Source organism: Leucopleurus acutus (genome assembly GCF_964270905.1).
Source record: "Leucopleurus acutus genome assembly, chromosome: 2".
Classification (NCBI taxonomy): domain Eukaryota; kingdom Metazoa; phylum Chordata; class Mammalia; order Artiodactyla; family Delphinidae; genus Leucopleurus; species Leucopleurus acutus.
In genome coordinates, this window is record NC_139143.1 from 180,664,837 (window position 1) to 180,682,472 (window position 17,636).

The following is a 17,636-nucleotide window of genomic DNA, read 5'->3' on the forward strand; positions in this document are numbered from 1 at the left end:
TCTCTGTCCTGTGACTTTAGGACGTTAGTTCCCCTGTAGCTCCAGAGGCAATCAGACCAAAGCAGGATTGTGGGTCCTTCCTCTGTTAGGACACACAGGCCAAGAGGGCAGAGGAGATGCATGGATGTTTCTAGACCCCAAAGTGAATTAGGCCCCATACAGAGGATCTGGGGGATCCGCATGAGAGGCCACAAGAAATGAGGTCCTTCTTATTGGGAGGCCAAGGGGAATCAAGGCTGAAAACCAAATGGGTTGCAGGCGAGGTGTGAACACGTCTAAGGAAAAGGCTTCCAAGAGGCTGTTCCATCTGGAAATTTGGAGTCTCTTGACACTTATCGTTCAGGGGCCTGTCTCAGTCTCCATCACCCAGGCCGACATCCCACCCCAGGGGTAAAGGATGGTGGGGGGATGGGCTCAGGGCACCACGTTCCACCACCTGAAGGAGAAGGTCTGCCGGCGCACCATGGTGCCGCAGTGCACCTCCCCGTGCAGCTTGTGGTATAGGGTGAAGTCGTCGATGAAGGTGCACTGGAGGCCCAGCGGTTCCAGCAGGGACCGCACCTTCTCCCCCAGGCAGCAGCAGCCGTTGATGATGGGTCCGAAGGGCTTGGGGATGCCCAGGTGCTTCCCCAGCACTAGCATGTTCACCTACAACAAAGGGGGAGCCCAAGTCAGGGGCGGCACTTCATCATCAGCTCCCACCCCAGCACCCTCACTATACCCGGCAGGACCTGGGTTTGTCTTTGAGGCAGGCTTGCAAATAGCTACTCGCCTCTCCAGGCAGTGGGAGAAGAACTTGGGCTGCTAGGAAATCTGGCCAGCTGTGCATTGCCATGGGCACGTCTGCAGAGTTCACAATGACAACTTATTTCTCTGGTGACTGCCCTCCATATTGGTGGATCATGGTGGTTGCCATGTCTGTGCTACAGAATCCCAAACTCCTATGCTGTAGCCAATTGGACCAGGGTAAACATATGACCCCAGCTGGATCAATCAGATTCTCTCCTCGGGTGTTTGAAGTTGATATGGCGGGAGAGTTGAGTCAATCTCTGCCTGTGTCTATACTTATATGTGGCCATATTAACATTCATCCCCAGGGATAGAGAAGCAAAGGAAGCCAAGAAATGGAGGAGGAGAAGCAGGGAAGGAGAGGGATGAATGATGTAGACGCAGAGGCAAGAAATGGTTCCACGCGCTCCTGATGTCCCCCACAGCTGCCCCTGGCTTTCCTGGTGTCCTTATACTGAATCTTCTGCTCTGGCTGAAGCTGGCTTGGGTGGTCTTCTTTCCTGCAAACACAAGAATCTGGACCAGTGCACAAGCTTCTTGGGGACACAGACATAATTGCAAGGCCTCCTTACAGATGCAGGAAGGAAAAGGAGTGATGAGAGGCTTTACAAGTGGGGAAATCAAAGTGGGCAAAAAGCCAGAAAGGGGAAGGAAAGAAGGAGGGATAAAGCAATGGTGGTGTGGACAGGCTCCCTGCAAGCCTCTGATGATGGGCGAGTCTAGTTCCTCTGGGGGATGGAGGTGTAGAGGGTTTGAAAGGGTAGGGGAAAGAAGAAGGAGGAAGCCGAGTGATTGACAGCAGTGACCTCAAAGTGTGGTCCTCAGAGAGCAGTAAGCGTCACCTGGATGCTTGCTTGTTAGAAAGGCAGCAGTGTCTCAGGCCCCTGCTGGATCAGAACCCCTGGGGCGAGGGCCCAGTAGTCCAGGTGTTCCAGATGCAAGTTCAAGTTTCAGAGGCAAAGCCCTCAGGGCTCAATCAAAGGCCACTTCTTCCATGAAGCCCTCTTGGATCTCCAGTCCTACCTCTTGGGCCGGAAGTGCTTTGTCCCATCTCTGAACTGCCACATCACTTTATTATACAAAGTAGATTGTTGGGACACATCCTCAGAGAGGTGAAGAGAGTTTTCCCCTGAACAGATTTGACCGGCAGCTCCTTGGGAGCAGGGAGCAGCCTTAATCATCTGTGTATCTCACACAGGGTCCCCTAAATATGTGAAGGATGGTGAATAGCTGTTTACTGGGAGAAAGGGAGCAGAATGGGCACCTGAGCTTCCAGTGGATACGACATGCTTTACATGCACGGCCTCATGCAATCTTTCATTCACTCCACAAATATCAAGTGGGTCCCTGGGAGCAGAGAAGAGTCCTTCCCTGATGGCCCCTGAGCAAAGGCTTGGCCAAGGAGCATTTCATAGTGACCATGACAATCAGCCAGTGGGCACCATGGGACCTCTGATCCTCCCTGCCGCTGCTACCAGCCACCACAGTCCCAAACATGGCGGCGACCAATCGTCTTGCCCACTGGGGAGCAGAGGCTCAGAGCTTAATTTGATGAAACCTTAGGTCACGGGTGGTGGTCTCACCAAGTCAGGGAAGAAGGCCACCGCCTTTCTCCTCTCCATCCTGAAGAGCTGGGGGATGTCAATGATGTCACCGTCGGTCAGGCCCAGCTCCCGCTTCAGCACCTCCCAGTTCCAGTCGACGCAGCTCTAGGAGAGGAGGAAGGAAGAGGTAGGAGACCTTGCCCGTATTGGAGGGAACCCCAGGGGTCATGTCTGGTTAAGGACGGGCAGGATGCCCAGAGATCAACTCTCCACACAAACATTCTCTTTGTGCCCCTTCATCAACATATACCTGCCCCGTGTCCCACCCCTCATAGTTCTATCCCATTAGCCAGGCTCAAGTGAGAGTGTTCCATCCTTGACCCTCTCTCTTCTCTAGATCCTTCACTCATTAGGGGATCTCCTTCAGTCTTTTTTTTTTTGGCTGCGTTGGGTCTTAATTTCGGCATGCGGGATCTTTCGTTGTGGTGTGCGGGCTTCTCTCTAGGTGTGGCACATGGGCTTAGCTGCCCCTCAGCATGTGGGATCTTAATTCCCTGACCAGGGATCGAACCTGAGTCCCCTGCCCTGGAAGGCGGATTCTTAACCACTGCACCTCCAGGGAAGTCCCTCTCCTTCAGTCTTATGGTTTAAAACACCAGACACTGACAACTCCTAAATTTCTATCTCCCAACCGCTTTATAGAGCCCAGCCTCTTTGCTGAGCTCAGACGTGCAGCATAACCAGCACTTCGCATCTTTACTTGGGTGTCTAACGGGCACGTCAGATGTGACGGGTCCAAAGACAACCTCTTCATTTCCACCCATGCCCCCACCCCGTTCTTCCACTCTGTGAATGGACCCATTGCTCAGGTCAAAATCCCTGAGGTCATCCTCGATGCCTCCTTTCCTCTCACTCAGCATCCATCATCAGCCAGTCCCGTGGGCTCTACTTCCAAAATATACCCCCGATCGGACCCCTCCCCACTACCTCTACCCCTTCCACCCGGGGGAGAGGCCTCCCCGCCCGCCTGGCTGCCGGCAGCGGCCTCCTCACTGGCCTCCTGGCTTCTTCTGGTCTTGCTTCATGTGACGGCCATGACAATGCTCCTCGAAGACCTCCAGCCATGGGAGTGGAATTGACCGAGGGCCCAGCTGCCCAGATGCAGCTCTGAAATCCCTGTGCTGGCGCCCGCCCGAGGCCACACCTCCCACCAGCTGCTAACAGCCAATGGCTGAGCTCCGCAAGGATACTAAGGCAGACAGTTTCTGGGAGCTGGGACCCTCTGATGGCTGATTGGCTTGCAGAATCCCGCAGTTTGGCGAGCCTAGCTTGACTGTGTGGCAGTAAAGGATGCATCCACCCTTCCTTCCCTCTCCTTCCCTCAGGACCAGCTCGCCCAGTCTCCTCCAGCTCCCTTCCTCTTTCCCTCCTGCAGCATTGCCCCTAATAAAATCCTTGCATGTTTAACCCCCATCTTGGCATCTGCTTCTTGGAAGGCCCTGGGCTGGATATTCTGTTTGCTCTACTGGACCCACTGTCACCCATCTTATCTGCTCTGTGCCCTGGGAGGCTGCCCCTTGGGAATCAGGAGCTCCCCTACCCACAGGCTTCCGGTTGGGTTCAGCCAATGGGGGCACTGGCAGAAGGTGGGGGGGCTGGTAGGAGAGCGCAGTTGGGATCTTTGTTCCTCCAGCTCCCTCCCTGTCAGGTCACTGTGGGTTGGCTGTGAAGTCCCAGCTGCCGTCTAGTAGCCTCTTTTTGTAGTGACCCCTCCAGGTTCCAGTAACATCTTCCTTGCCTAATTCCTCCAGGCCCAGGGGTGGTGACGGCTCCCCTCTTTCTACCCTGGGGATATGGGACAGGCCTTTGTTGATTTCCTCAAATCCTCCCTATGTCTTTGTATAAATATTCTCTTTGTTAAACTTTTCTACAGTTATCCGCTTCCAGTGCCATATGTTTCCTGCTGGGACCTACTGTCACCACTCCCCACCCCTCGCCGTAATAGAAGATATATTCTCAACACAGCAGCAGAGAGATCATTTCAAAGCATAAGTCCTCTGCTCAAATTCCCCAGTGGCCTCCCATCTCACTCGGAGTCACAGCCAAAGCCCTAGTGATGCCCTACAAGGCCTTGTGGGACCTGTCTCCCCGCACTCCACGTGGGCCTCCTGGCTTGTCCTTAAACACCCCAGGCCCCTCTGTTCCACCGCAGGGCCTCGTCTGTGCTGTGCCCTCTGCCTGGAATGTTTGTCCTCCTCACATGCGCCTGCTTACCCCCTCCTTTCTCTCGGGTCAAAGTCAGGGTTTAGGGGCCCTCATCTGGGCCTGCTCCAGCCTGAGCTTTCATGAACTGTGAGCTTCAGATCCCCGTCCCCATCCCGGTCCCCAGCCACGCCCAGCTCCCACTCACAGCCCACGGCCCTGTACCTGGACAAACTTATTGTAGCTGATGAGGTTTTCATTGGAGAGGACCTGGTCGATGGAGATGGCGTTGATCTGCTGATTGCCTGTGAAGGAGAGAGAGACACGAAGGGCAGGGCGAGAACAATGCCAGCAGGGAGGGCCACCTGCTCTGGGAAGCAGCCAGGCAGAGGCCAAGTTCGCAGGTACCGGTCTTGCTGAGTCAGCAGCTCCCCGGCCTTTCCGCTTGGCCACTGTGCGAGTCTGGGCGTGTGAGGACGGCAGGGGCAGGTGGCTGCAGTGCCATGAACTTTAGACCCTCATCTGAGCACTCCGGAAGTGGCGACACCTTTTATTGGAAATGTACAGCCTCCCCCACTCCCACCGGGGCCCTGGGTGATGATCGCTCTTTTTTGGCTAGTGGTGGGGCAGGGAGCTGGGTCGCCCACCTGCCACCAGTGCCAGCCCTGACGGACACCATTGGACCCTGTCCCTGACCTCCTAGAGGTGACTGCATGGCAAAGGGGCTCCCCCAGGCCCAGCTTTCCTGCAGCCTTGATGAGGTGCCCGTGGAGACGGGCATGACAGGGGAGGTCAGAGCCAATGGCTCACAGTCCTCACGGCTGCCATTTATGAAGCTCTTACCCTGTGCAGGCCCTGAGTCCAGCGCTCTACGCTCAGCACTTCATTCAGGCCTCATGGCAACCCTACAAGGTATGCATCACCATCCCCACTTTACAGATGAGGAAACTGAGGCTCAGAGAGGTAAAAAGACTTGCCTCAGGTCTTGCAGCTAGGAAATGGGGGTGCTTGTGATTCAAACCCAAGCCCAGTGCTCATGAAGGGGTGAAGCCTTGACCAAGGGAAAGGAGAGGGCTTGCTGGCCACCCCCACCCCCGCCCCAGGCTTGACATCCCCCCCACCCTAGTTGGAATCCAGACCCAGCTCCACTGCATTCTTGCTGAGGCCTCTGGGCCAGCGCCTTCCCCTCTCTGAGCCTCATATTCTGACGTGTGAAGCAGAGTGACAGTAAGCCTCACAGGCTCTCCTGAGGTCAAATGGGGTAACCTGCGTGGACCACACAGCCTGGGGGCTGGTACACAGTAGGTGACCACTGAGGTGTGCTGGGCCTCCACGGCCACCACCCTGGGTATCAGCTCTCCAGTGCCATACAGTGGCTATGTGTGGTCTGACAGCTGTGAATTCCCTCACTGTCCTGCTCAGGACAGTGCTTCCTGTAAAGCGGTACTTCTAAGAAAGATGCAGATAGCTCTCTCCCTGCCTGGTACATGAGATTTGGATTTGAGGATTTTTCCAGGTTTCATCTGAGCTCAAAGGAGTCTACGCATGGTCCTTGTGGGAGGGATGGGTTTCGGGGAAATTGTATTTCTTCCACTTTATAGCTGGGGCTTCGGGGTGATGGTAGGGGTGGTAAGGGGTGGTAGGGGATTGAGGGGTGGTAAGGGGACATGGGAAGTTATACTTGGGAGCTTCTAAGTTCTATGGAAGCTTTTCTCTCAGAGAGAGGTGTGGTCCAGGGTGGGACTGTTCATGAGCCCAGGCTCCAAGCCCCCAAAAGATGCTCCGTTGACCAATCAGATTTTGCTCACAAACACAAGTTATTAAGATTTTCAAGACAGTGAAGGGCAGAGCATCAAATCCCAAGTGCTGGACCCTTCTGAGCAGAGGGCCCTGTATGACTGCCCTGGTCACGTGCCCACAAAGCTGGCCACGTCTCCACTCTGTCCACACCCACCCCAAGCCCATCATCCATCACAGAGCTCCCTGCCAGCTCTGCCCCAGCCATGGACAGTGGTGTCTGGTGGAGCAAGGGATCTCACACCTGGGGGGACAGCCCTGTTTTAACATGTGCCCTTCCTCCCTCAAGCCACGACGTGTCTTAATTTAGGTGACGAGAGTGGGAAAGCTGTGGTGAGGGACACAGCACTGGTACCCACCAATAACCCCTTGGAACAGGAGGGCTGTGCCGTGGCCCTGCTTCTGCTTTTCCTGGAAGAGCTTGAAGCAGGCGCTAGGGCTGGCCAGGAGCGTCCGGAAGCCCTGTGTGGACAGCGCAGATTCCATTGAGCTCCCCGGTCTCAGCATGGCTCCTTGGAGCTCATCCCCTAACCCAGAGCTGTCTCCCGAGTCCTTACCTTCCCATCGGGGGCAGGGACAAAGCTCAGAAACTCATCCACATGGCCCGCGGCCAACCAGTCCACAAAGAGCTCCACAGTGGGCTGCACCTTCTGCGCGTGAAGGAAGTCCCGAACCACCTGGGTGACCCTGTGGCCTCTTGACCTGGGGCCCAAGGGGTTAAAAAACAAAAGTTAACTAAAAATATACACGTATGCAGAAATGGAATGACAAGGGTTCAAGATTTCTGCAACATCTGCCCAAAAATGCATTGCTTTTGTAATCAGGGAAGACAGTAAATAGATATTTAAATTGCACTCGGGGCTTCCCTGGTGGTCCAGTGGTTTAGAATCCACCTTCCAACGCAGGGGACACGGGTCCGATCCCTGGTGGGGTAACTAAGATCCCACATGCCGTGGGGCAACTAAGCCTGCACGCTGAGACTCCTGAGCACGCGAGCCACAGCTAGAGAGAAGCCCGTGCCCGGCAACGAAGATCCCGCGTGCCGCAACGAAGACCCAACGCAGCCAAAACTAAAAAATAAATAGGCATGGACTTATATATACTATAAAATGTCAAACAGATAGCTACTGGGAAGCAGCCGCATAGCACAGGGAGATCAGCTCGGTGCTTTGTGACCACCTAGAGGGATGGGATAGGGAGGGAGGGAGGGAGACACAAGAGGGAGGAGATATGGGGATATATGTATACATATAGCTGATTCAGTTTGTTGTATAGCAGAAACTAACACACCATTGTAAAGCAATTATACTCCAATAAAGATGTTAAAATAAATATATATATATATATATATAAAATATATATATTTATATAATAAATTACACTCCAGGTGAGTTCTCGATGAGGCAGACACAGGACAGGTCAATCACACCAGGTCAGTGACCCACCCAGGTCTCACCATCCAGGCAAATCCTCAGAACCACCCTCAGACCACATTCTCACATTCTCTAAGAGACTGATTTCACCCCCATATCCAATCACCGGCTGGGCAGTGCTTTGTAGAGTTTAACTTACATCTCTCTTGCTGCAGCCTCGCCTTCCTGCTTATCAGTGAGGGGAGAGGGTGATCTTTTCTCATAGCCCCGGCATATTATGTTCATGAATTTAAACCCCATTCTTCTCTTGCCTTCTGAAAAAGTATCTAATGGCATGGCCCCAACTTCCCCTTTCTGTGAGATCATGTGTTCGAGGGCAGGTAGTCCCCTTCAAAGCTTCTTGTTTCACCTGTTGTTTGATCACAAGTCTGTTCTAACTGCTTCGCTGAATTTGGTTGGCTCAGTTTGGGTCTATTCCATAGCAAATAACCATTATCATATAACTCCTTTTCTTTTTCATCAATATCCCTGTGTCATATATTGAACAAGACATAATTAGTTACACTCTCTCTTTGTGTCACTGCTGTCTCAATTTTCATGTCCTATACCTCCCTTTTGCTCTCAGGACAAGATCTGATATTAGTCATTTACATCATAGTATGAACAAGCATTGATTTAAATGTAATTTCTCCTGGGACTGCTGAGACTTAAAACTTTTTCATCTATAACTATTAATTGATGTCAACATCTATTTATTTTCTGAATCAGAAGACCTAAGTCTAGTCATAACTTTGCAGCCTGTGTGACCTTTCCCAGGTCACTCACCTTCTCTGGGCCCACTTATGAAATGAAAGCGTTGGACTGAATGATCTCTTACGTCTCTGCTTGCTCCAGTCTTCTCAGACTCCCCAAGGTAAGTGTGGACAGTGTCTGGAGAACCGTCTTCTGCTCCCACCCCACCACATCCAGGTCTACAATTTCATCACTGATTTTTTCTGGTTCTCTTCCAGGAGTAGAATGGCCCCTCCCCCAGCCACATCACCACCCCACCCTCAGTCTCCACCCCAAGAACACCTCTCTCACCCAGGCAGGTTGCCACCAAAGAGGATCCTCCCCAGGGGGTATTCTTTCCCATTGGCCACCACTGGGGGGCTGACCTCCAGGTTCCCAAAGGAATCCAGGATACTCAGAGTTGTCTCGTGGTTCCCGAGTCACGTAGCCGAAATCTGGACCCTGGTAGGGGAAGTTGAGTCAGGCTGGGAGTGGGGAGGCTCACCAGGAAGAGCTTGAACCTACCTGTTGGGCTTTGAGCTCCTTAGAGTGGGAGCAACCACCCATTCTTCAGATGGAAATACTGAGTCAAAGATGGGGATCTGACCTAGCGGTATTTTATTCACGCCTGCCAAGGTTGGGACACACACAGCCCACTGACTGGCCCTGCTGCCATATTAGAGAACGTTATTCCCCATGGTGATGGGAAAACAGCAGAGAGGGCCCTGGCTGCTCCAACACTCCCCATTAGACACTGAGCCTGAGGCCACGGCCTCCCCCTTTACCCTCTGCACGGCCTTCCTGCCAAGTCCAATCCAAGGCAGGTATCTGGCTGCTCTAGAGTGGCCTACTTTGGGGACAAAGAGGCTGGTCTCAGTTTTTCAACTGAGACTCAGTTTTTCAACTCTGGAAAAGGGGAGAACTTCCCAGGGCCATCTCTTAGAAGGAATTTAGACAATATCGAGGGCCAGGGGAGAGCTCCTCCCACCTTTGTGATCCAATAAGGTGCTGGAGAAGTCTTCTGTTCTCTTTGGCATGAGGGAATCTCCCCTCTTTTCTCAGGAGAGGTAGATTAAGACACTTTTTTAAAAAAAATTTTATTGAAGTTTAGTTGATTTACAATGTTGTGTTAATTTCTGCTGTACAACAGAATGACTCAATTAGACATATATCTCTTCTTTTTCATATTCTTTCCCATTATGGTTTATCACAGGATATTAAATATAGTTTCCTATGCTAGACAGTAGCACCTTGTTGTTTATCCATCCTGTATGTAACAGTTTGCATTGGTTAAGCCCAAACTCCCAGTCCTTCCCTCCCCCCACTCCCCCTCCTCTTTGGCAACCACAAGTCTGTTCTCTACGTCTGTGCATCTGTTTCTGTTTCATAGATAAGTTCATTTGAAGACACCCTCTTTATTACCAATAATCATACAAGCAAACTATGTTGTATGTTTTCTTCATGTAGGCATGGAGAAGCCTCACAAACACCTTTGAGGCCAGGGCTAACATATTTTTACTGATGAGGAAATTGAGGCTCAGAGAGGGGAAATTATTTATGCAAGGTCACACAGCATGTGAGTGACAGAGCCAGGCTGACTGACTCCAAAGCCTATGTTCTTAACAGCTGCACTCTCCTGCCTCCCCTCCCCTTCTCGGGCTGCCAGATTTAGTAAAAAAAAGATACAGGATGCTGGGCTTCCCTGGTGGCGCAGTGGTTGAGAGTCCGCCTGCCGATGCAGGGGACACGGGTTCATGCCCCAGTCCGGGAAGATCCCACATGCCGCGGAGTGGTTGGGCCCGTGAGCCATGGCCGCTGAGCCTGCGCATCCGGAGCCTGTGCTCTGCAACAGGAGTGGCCACAACAGTGAGAGGCCCGTGTACTGCAAAAAAAAAAAAAAAAGATACAGGATGCCCAGTTCAATTTGAATATCAGATAAACAACAAATATATTTTTAGTATATCCCATGCAACGTATGGGATATACTTATACTAAAAGTTACTCACTGTGTAGCAGAAATTCAGCTTTAACTGGGCATCTCCTATTTTATCTGGCAACTCTACTCCTGTCCCTAAGGAACATAGTTCCCAGTCTGGCCCTTGGGGTAATGTCTCTCAGTCCTCAGGCCTAGGCTGTGGCCTTGACCACTCCCCAGGATTCTTTTGTAAGGGAAGTCCTGCAGTTCTCCATTCCCGGGGGAGTCAAAGACTACTGGGAAGGTCTTGTGCGGTGCCTGAATGTAGCCCAGCTCCATCCCATCCTGCAAACATGAGGTCGCCAGCTGTGGACAGTCAGCAGCTCCCCCTGCTTGCCTGGCACTCAGCACCTTGGGGAAGACTGTTCACGGGAGTTCTGTGCCGCAGGCCTGCTTTGCCCTTGGGGCGGAGGGGCCATGATGTCTGCTAGCTGGAGGAGGGGCTGGAGGCTCAGAGAGGGGGTCCCCTTGCCTAGGGTCACACAGCAAGACAGGTCAGGAATGAACGAGAACACGGTCTTGGGGTTGTCCCTGTGCTGGGTCAGGGCAGAGTGGATACAGAGACGGGTTTGGGTGGCCTGCGATGGACAAACAGGCTGCTGGGCACCAGCCAGCACATCTGGCCTCTGCACGTCGTCCTGAGGGATTGACGGCTGGACGGGGCTGAGGGGGCCTAAGGAGGTACAGATCTGCCTCCTTTTCTTTTTTTTTGCCACGCTGCATGTGGCATGCGGGATCTTAGTTCCCCGACAAGGGATCAAACCCATGCCCCCTGCAGTGGAAGCTCGGAGTCCTAACCACTGGACCTCAAGGGAAGCCCCAGGCTTCCTTTTCAAACACGTAAACACATCCAGGTCAATCCTGAGCCCTCTGGTTCCGGAGGCAAAGATGACCCATCACTGATGAACTATGTATGCAACACAAGAAGTTCACGATTATGGGCCCGGCCCTGCCCTAAGCTCTTTACAAATATTAACTCCATCAGTCCTCATGACATGCCTATGTGGAGGGGCCATGATTACCCCATATCACCCATGAGGAAAGTGAGGAACAGAGAGATCTAGTTATTTGTCCAAGGGCACACAGCTAGCCAGCAGCATAGCCAGGATCCAAACCCAGCCTGCCTGGCTCCAGAGTCCTGCTCTGAACCACCTCATTGGATGAACCTCCAGTTGAAATGAAAGCTTCTTAGCTTGGCATTCAAGGCCTCCTACCTCAACTCTTGCCCTTCAGGGCCTTTGGGCCCTGGCCAAAGAGAATAGGTGACATCTTTTCTCATGCCTCCCACCTCTGGTCCTTTGCACATACCAGTCTTCTGCCAGGAACGCCGTCCATTGAGTCTCAGCACAGCCCTCACCAGATCTGTGGCCCTAGGCATTTACTCCCCTGAGAGCTCCTTCTTTATTGACAGGGCATTGTCGGGAAGATGAAATGATGCTACACACGGCCAGCAGTGAGTGCTCGATAAACGACACAAATCCTTATCCACTCGCCAAGTCTGGTCCAGCTCAGATGCCCCCTCCAGGCAATCTTCACTGATCCCCCAGACAGAGGTGATGCCACGCGCCTCCAAACCCTGCTGGCACTTTGCCAGCACCCCCGCTCCATCTCAGACTGCTGGGCGGGGATTTCTGTCGCAGTCATTCTCTACATCAAGGCTTCTGGCCTCGGCACTCTTGACACTTGGGACCAGGTAATTTTTTCTCGTGGAGGCCGTCCTGTGCATTGCAGGATGTTTAGCGGCACCCTTGGTCTCTACGCACTGGAAGCCAATAGCACCACCTCTCTCAGTGTAACAACCAAATGTCTCCAGATGCCGCCAAATGTCCCCTGGGGGGACAAAACCACCTTCCATGGAGAACCACTGGTCCAGGCTGTTGAGGGCAAGGAGCGTGCGCCCTGCACCTCTGCCATCCCCTTCAGGCTCAGCCCAGTGCCTATGCCGGATCCTATGGGTGAATGGACGTCAAGTTCAATGTCAGTGTGCTTGAGCCCCCAGAAGGTTCTGGAGAGAAGGGGAGAGCTCTAGGTCTAGAATTAGAAAGAGCAGTGCCCTGGGGAGGACGAGCACAGCCCCGTTCCTCCTGGATATTCCCAGCAGCACCCGCGTTGGGATAGGCCAGCCTCTCCCTCCAGGCCAGTGTCGGGTGAGGTGCTGCCTGGCGGCCGTGGTACCTGGATCCAGTGGTCGTTACGGTTCTCGGCCTGTGGGCAGATGGTCAGCTCGCAGTCAGCTCTCCTGGCCAGCTCCACCACTGCATCCACAGAACACGTGTCGTTCCTCACACTGCAGACAAGCCCAGGGAGAGTGGCTCAGGACAGAGCCAGTCCTGGGGGTGGAGAGAGGGGCCGCCAGGGTCAGAAGGACACCCAGCACCCCCCGGACTCACCGGCACACGTACACCTCCAGGGGCGGCAGGGCGCTGGGCGTCATAATCCAGGGCGCCACACAGAACACCACGGTGTCAGTGAAGATGGGGGATTCGGAGAAATCCTGCAGGGGAAGACCAGCGGGAAAAGAAACTGGCCTCAGGGTCCAGAGCCTGGATGGTTCGAGGACCACCGTGGACCTGAGCAAGCCGCTTGCTCCTTAGTTTCTAGAGAGGCACCAGCGGGGTGGTCGGGATCTTTCACGCCAGCGTCAGGGAAGGAGAGGCCCTCCACGAAGAAGCACTCCTCATCCCCGTGGAAGCGGGGCACCTGGTGCGACACCCTGTTCTGGCCCAGCACGTGCCTGTAAGCCTCTCATGAGTCCTCGGGACCTGGGAGGGGACAGAAGGGGTGGCCGTGGCTCCCGAGCGGGCCTGGGGAGCAGGAAGGGCTGTGCAGCCGCACCAACAAAATGTAAGCCAGACAACAGCTCATGCCTCTCACCTCCCACTGGCAAAGGAGAGAAAGATGCTTAATACCTGGCATGGGCAGGCCTGGGTGGGGGCAAGGGAGGGCATTCCTTTCTAAGATCAGTGCTCAGATCTTTCGGAGGGCAATTCGGTGGCATCTAAGAAGGTAATGTTGGGACTTCCCTGGTGGCGCAGTGGTTAAGAATCCGCCTGCCGATGCAGGGGACACGGGTTCGAGCCCTGGCCCAGGAAGATCCCACATGCCACGGAGCAACGAAGCCCATCCACCACAACTACTGAGCCTGCGCTCTAGAGCCCATGAGCCACAGCTACTGAGCCCACGTGCCACAACTACTGAAGCCCGCGTGCCTAGAGCCCCTGCTCCACAACAAGAGAAGCCACCGCAATGAGAAGCCCACGCACCACAATGAAGAGTAGCTCCCGCTCACCAGAACTACAGAAAGCCCGCGCACAGCAACGAAGACCCAACACAGCCAAAAGTAAATAAATAAATAAATTTATTAAAAAAAAAAAAAAAAGAAGGTAATGTTTACCCCTAACCAGCAATTCCATGGCTGGTATCTTTCCTAAAAAGTACATGTACAAGGGTGTTCACTGGTTAATTATTCATTCATTGAATAAATATTTACTGAGCACCTACTATGCACCTAGGAGGCATAGTTCTGGACTCAGGATATGGCTGTGAGCAAGGTCCCTGCCCGCCAGGAACCTAGATTGTTGTAAAATCAGAACACTGCAAAAACTGTGCCTTCCGGGGACCAGATAATTTACAGCACCTCCATGCTTTGGAACACGATGCAGCTGTGGAGGAGTGAAGCAGAGCTAAATAAACACACAGGGAGATGTGTAGGATGTATAATTCAATGAGAGAAACCATTTGGAAAGCAGAGTATGCACACACACACACGCACGCACCCACGCAGCACGCACACACACACCACGCTCATCCAGTGCACACTGAGAAAAGTCGGGAAGAACACACACCAGATTGTTCACGGTGAACACATGTTAAGGGTCAGGTTTTGGGGTAGGGATAGCAAACTCTCATTTTTTATTTTACATACTTCTATATTTTTTAAATGACCATATTATTACTTGTATACATTTGTATTTTTAAAATGTAAAAAATGTTTACGTTATATACTTTTATTTGTGATAATGGAATTGTGGCTACGTACAGCAATAGTTTGGGTTTTTTTTCTTTGGGTGGGGCGGGGAGATACAGACTGAATTATTATAGAGGCAAACAGCCAGCCTGGCTTTCAAATACTTCAGCAAACCGAAAAGGATAGATGAAGTAAGAGAGGCAAAGTAGTGATCACTGTTGAATCTGAGTGGGTGGCACATGCGGGTTCGCTACACCGTTCTCTCCACTTTTGTGGATGTTTGAAAGTTGTGATAATAAAAACTTCTAAACGTGCTTAGAACATATTTTAAAAATTCAGTCATCCGGCAAAACCACCTGAGGCACGGCTGTGCCCGGGACGCCAGCCGGCCGGCTCTGGAGCTCGCTCAAGGCAGCCCAGGAGCCAAAGCAGAGCCTGCTCTCTCACCCCAGGTGGGGAAACTGAGGCCCCCCCCGGCAGGGCAGGATGGGCATGAACTTACCACAAGCATGGAAGACCCGTGCCCACTTGGCGTCACAGCTGGAGGTGTGGAGGACAAGCGTGTGGTCGTCGAAAAGGGCAACGGGACCTTGGGTCTGCAGGACCATGACAGACATGTCTTCCAGGTCTGGGGAGCCAGACACAGGGCGGCAATTCAGGGGGCCTCCGACACCCCAGCCCCTCCGACTCCTGCCCGTGCCCTCCCCAGGGCAGAGGGTGCCGAGACCTGGGTCTCTGAGCCCCAACTCTGCCCAGCCTGTGGAAGCACTGGGAGCCATCAGGAGCAAACCACGAAGATGGCTGTAAGCATGTGACATGGTGAACTACTTCCTACCCTCTCTGAGCCTCGGTTTCCTCATCTGCCCAGAGAACCAGGAAGTATAGAGCGGCCAGCCCGGTGCCTGGCACATGACAGGTGTGCAGGAGAAGCATGTGTGGTAAGAAGCCCACCTGGGCGGCACGAAGGTGAAGGTCCCTGTCTCAGTCTCAGAATCACTCGCTGCTGCCCTGGGCCAGCCCCTCCCCACCACAAAGCCTCAGCCTTCCTGTCTCCAAAACAATCATGCCAACTTTTAGAGTAGCATGGGCATCTCATGTGTGAAGCCCCGGGCCCACACCAAGGATGCTGCTGCAGCACCCTTCACGGGGCTGTGCATGTGGTTCAGGATGGACTTAAACGTGGGGCAGGGCTTCCCTGGTGGCGCAGTGGTTGGGAGTCCACCTGCTGATGCGGGGGACACGGGTTCATGCCCCAGTCCGGGAGGATCCCGCATGCCGCGGAGCGGCTGGGCCTGTGAGCCATGGCCGCTGAGCCTGTGCGTCCGGAGCCTGTGCTCCGCGGCGGGAGAGGCCACAAAAGTGAGAGGCCCGCGTACTGCAAAAAAAAAAAACAAAAAACGTGGGGCATCTCTGAAACCCAGACCAGCGATGCCAGGGAGGAGGAAGAGGCCGGATTTCGGGTTGGAATCGGAAGGCTTGGACCTGCCACAGGCTGGCTGAGTGACTTTGGGGATCTCCTGACCTCTGAACCTCAACGTCCTTGTCTCTAAATCGGGGCGATGTTGCCCTTCTGCTTCGATGGTTAAACAAGAATTTGGGTAAAGAGTCTGGCACATGACGGGTGCTCAAATAATGTTAGCATCCTCTACTCCCCTGGAGGGAGAGAAAGGTGAGTCAGCTCCTTTCCAGAGCTCTGCCCCAGCATGCGAGTGCCCGCTGGCACTGAGGATGGGGAGAGGCAGCTGCCAGCCTGAGGCAGGTTTTAAGGAGCATCAAGGTGTGTACGGGAGCTGAAACTCTGGCCCTGAGCTCTGCCTTCAGAGCTGCCTGTGGGGGTCAGAATCCCTGCAGGGTAGCTGAGCGTTGACCCTGGGAACCCAGGGACACAGGCTGCCCCGGTGCCCCCCTCGCCTTGAAGGCAGCGCACGTGCCGGTCACAGTTGTCCTGGTCATCACAGCTCAGATTGTCCCTGTCACAGTTCACCAGCAGGATGGCTCCATACCCGCTAGATCCCCAGACCCACTGCTGCTGCCCATGGCAAAGCCCAGCTGATGACGGGGGCTCAGACCACACCTGTGCCTCCCTCCTCAGCAACCTCCTGGCCAGCCTCCTAACCCATCCCTTCCTCTTCACCCTGCCCTGTGATGATAGGTCCACTCCTGCTCAAGAAACGGCAATAGCTCCCTACTGCCCACACCATCAAGTTCAAACGACACAGCTGTCTCTCATGGCTGCCTGTGTGATGTCTCCAGCCAACATCCTCTTTCCAATAGGCAACTTCCTGATAAGATCCATTCCTTTCTCCAGGCCTTAGCTTCTGCTGTTCCCTCCACCTGAAATGCCCTCCGTCTTGCATCGCTTTGGAGCCCAGCGCACGGGGACTTCAAGGGAAGTCTTTCTTGCTCCCAAAGCCCACCTTGCCCTTCTCCGCTGAACTCCCAATGCATTAAGTGCCACCACAATTCAGCTCAAAGTTCTTTTGCAGTTTCAGCCTTGGTAGATTTCCCTTTTCACCTAGATTAGGGGGTCAGCACACTACTGCCCGTGGGCCAAATCTGGCCCACTACTTGTTTTTTTAAATAAAGTTTTATTGGAACACTGTCACATCCATTTGTTTCTGTACTATCTCTTTCATCCTACAATGGCAGAATCAAGTAATTGCAAGAGAGACAGGATGACTCGCAAAGCCTAAAATATTTACTATCTTGCTCTTACAGAAAAAGTTTGCCAACCCCCAACCTAGATTGAAAATCCAGAAGCACTCTTCCCCAGAAAGGAAGGCCTAGCCCAGGGCTGGGCACATGTGTGCTTGAAAACTCTTGGTGATCATTTTTCTCCCAGAAGATCCCCAGCCATGCCTGGTTCCTATCTGGCTCCACTGGCCTTGACATCAGCTGGGAGGCAGGGGGATACCTATAATGGTCTCCCTCCTCTTAACCCAGCCTAGAGCAGCTCCAAACTCCATGCCCCTTTCTGGGCCCAGAGATAGCCTACCTTGTCCACAAAGCCCCTATCCCGTCTGCCTTCACAGTTCAGGTCACAATCCAGGGTGATATCTGCAAGGAGAGGGCAGAAGGTAAGTCACGACAGTGTTTTCAGGGGCCCAGCACAGGCCTATGGCCTCCACATTTTAGCCTCGGTCTTGGCCCATCTGGCAAATGGAAGTCATTTCCAAGGAGACACTGCCCAGAGGTGGGAGCATCTGGAGCCTCCCTCC

General features: G+C 53.4%; 1 protein-coding gene across 1 annotated transcript in view; it reads right to left on the reverse strand.

Annotated features, from left to right (window-relative positions):
* Nucleotides 1–414: 414 nt before the first annotated feature.
* Nucleotides 415–17,636, reverse strand: part of PADI3 (peptidyl arginine deiminase 3) — a gene marked incomplete at both ends in the record, with an annotated part of 28,379 nt that continues 11,157 nt past the window's right edge. Inside the window, 15 exon segments of the mRNA XM_082833004.1 lie at nt 415–648; nt 2,373–2,498; nt 4,761–4,840; nt 6,692–6,794; nt 6,890–7,034; nt 8,789–8,893; nt 8,895–8,931; nt 10,622–10,736; nt 12,627–12,738; nt 12,842–12,974; nt 13,061–13,196; nt 13,200–13,213; nt 14,921–15,046; nt 16,330–16,447; nt 17,414–17,475. Coding sequence (XP_082689130.1) covers nt 415–648; nt 2,373–2,498; nt 4,761–4,840; nt 6,692–6,794; nt 6,890–7,034; nt 8,789–8,893; nt 8,895–8,931; nt 10,622–10,736; nt 12,627–12,738; nt 12,842–12,974; nt 13,061–13,196; nt 13,200–13,213; nt 14,921–15,046; nt 16,330–16,447; nt 17,414–17,475 — 1,646 coding nt within the window.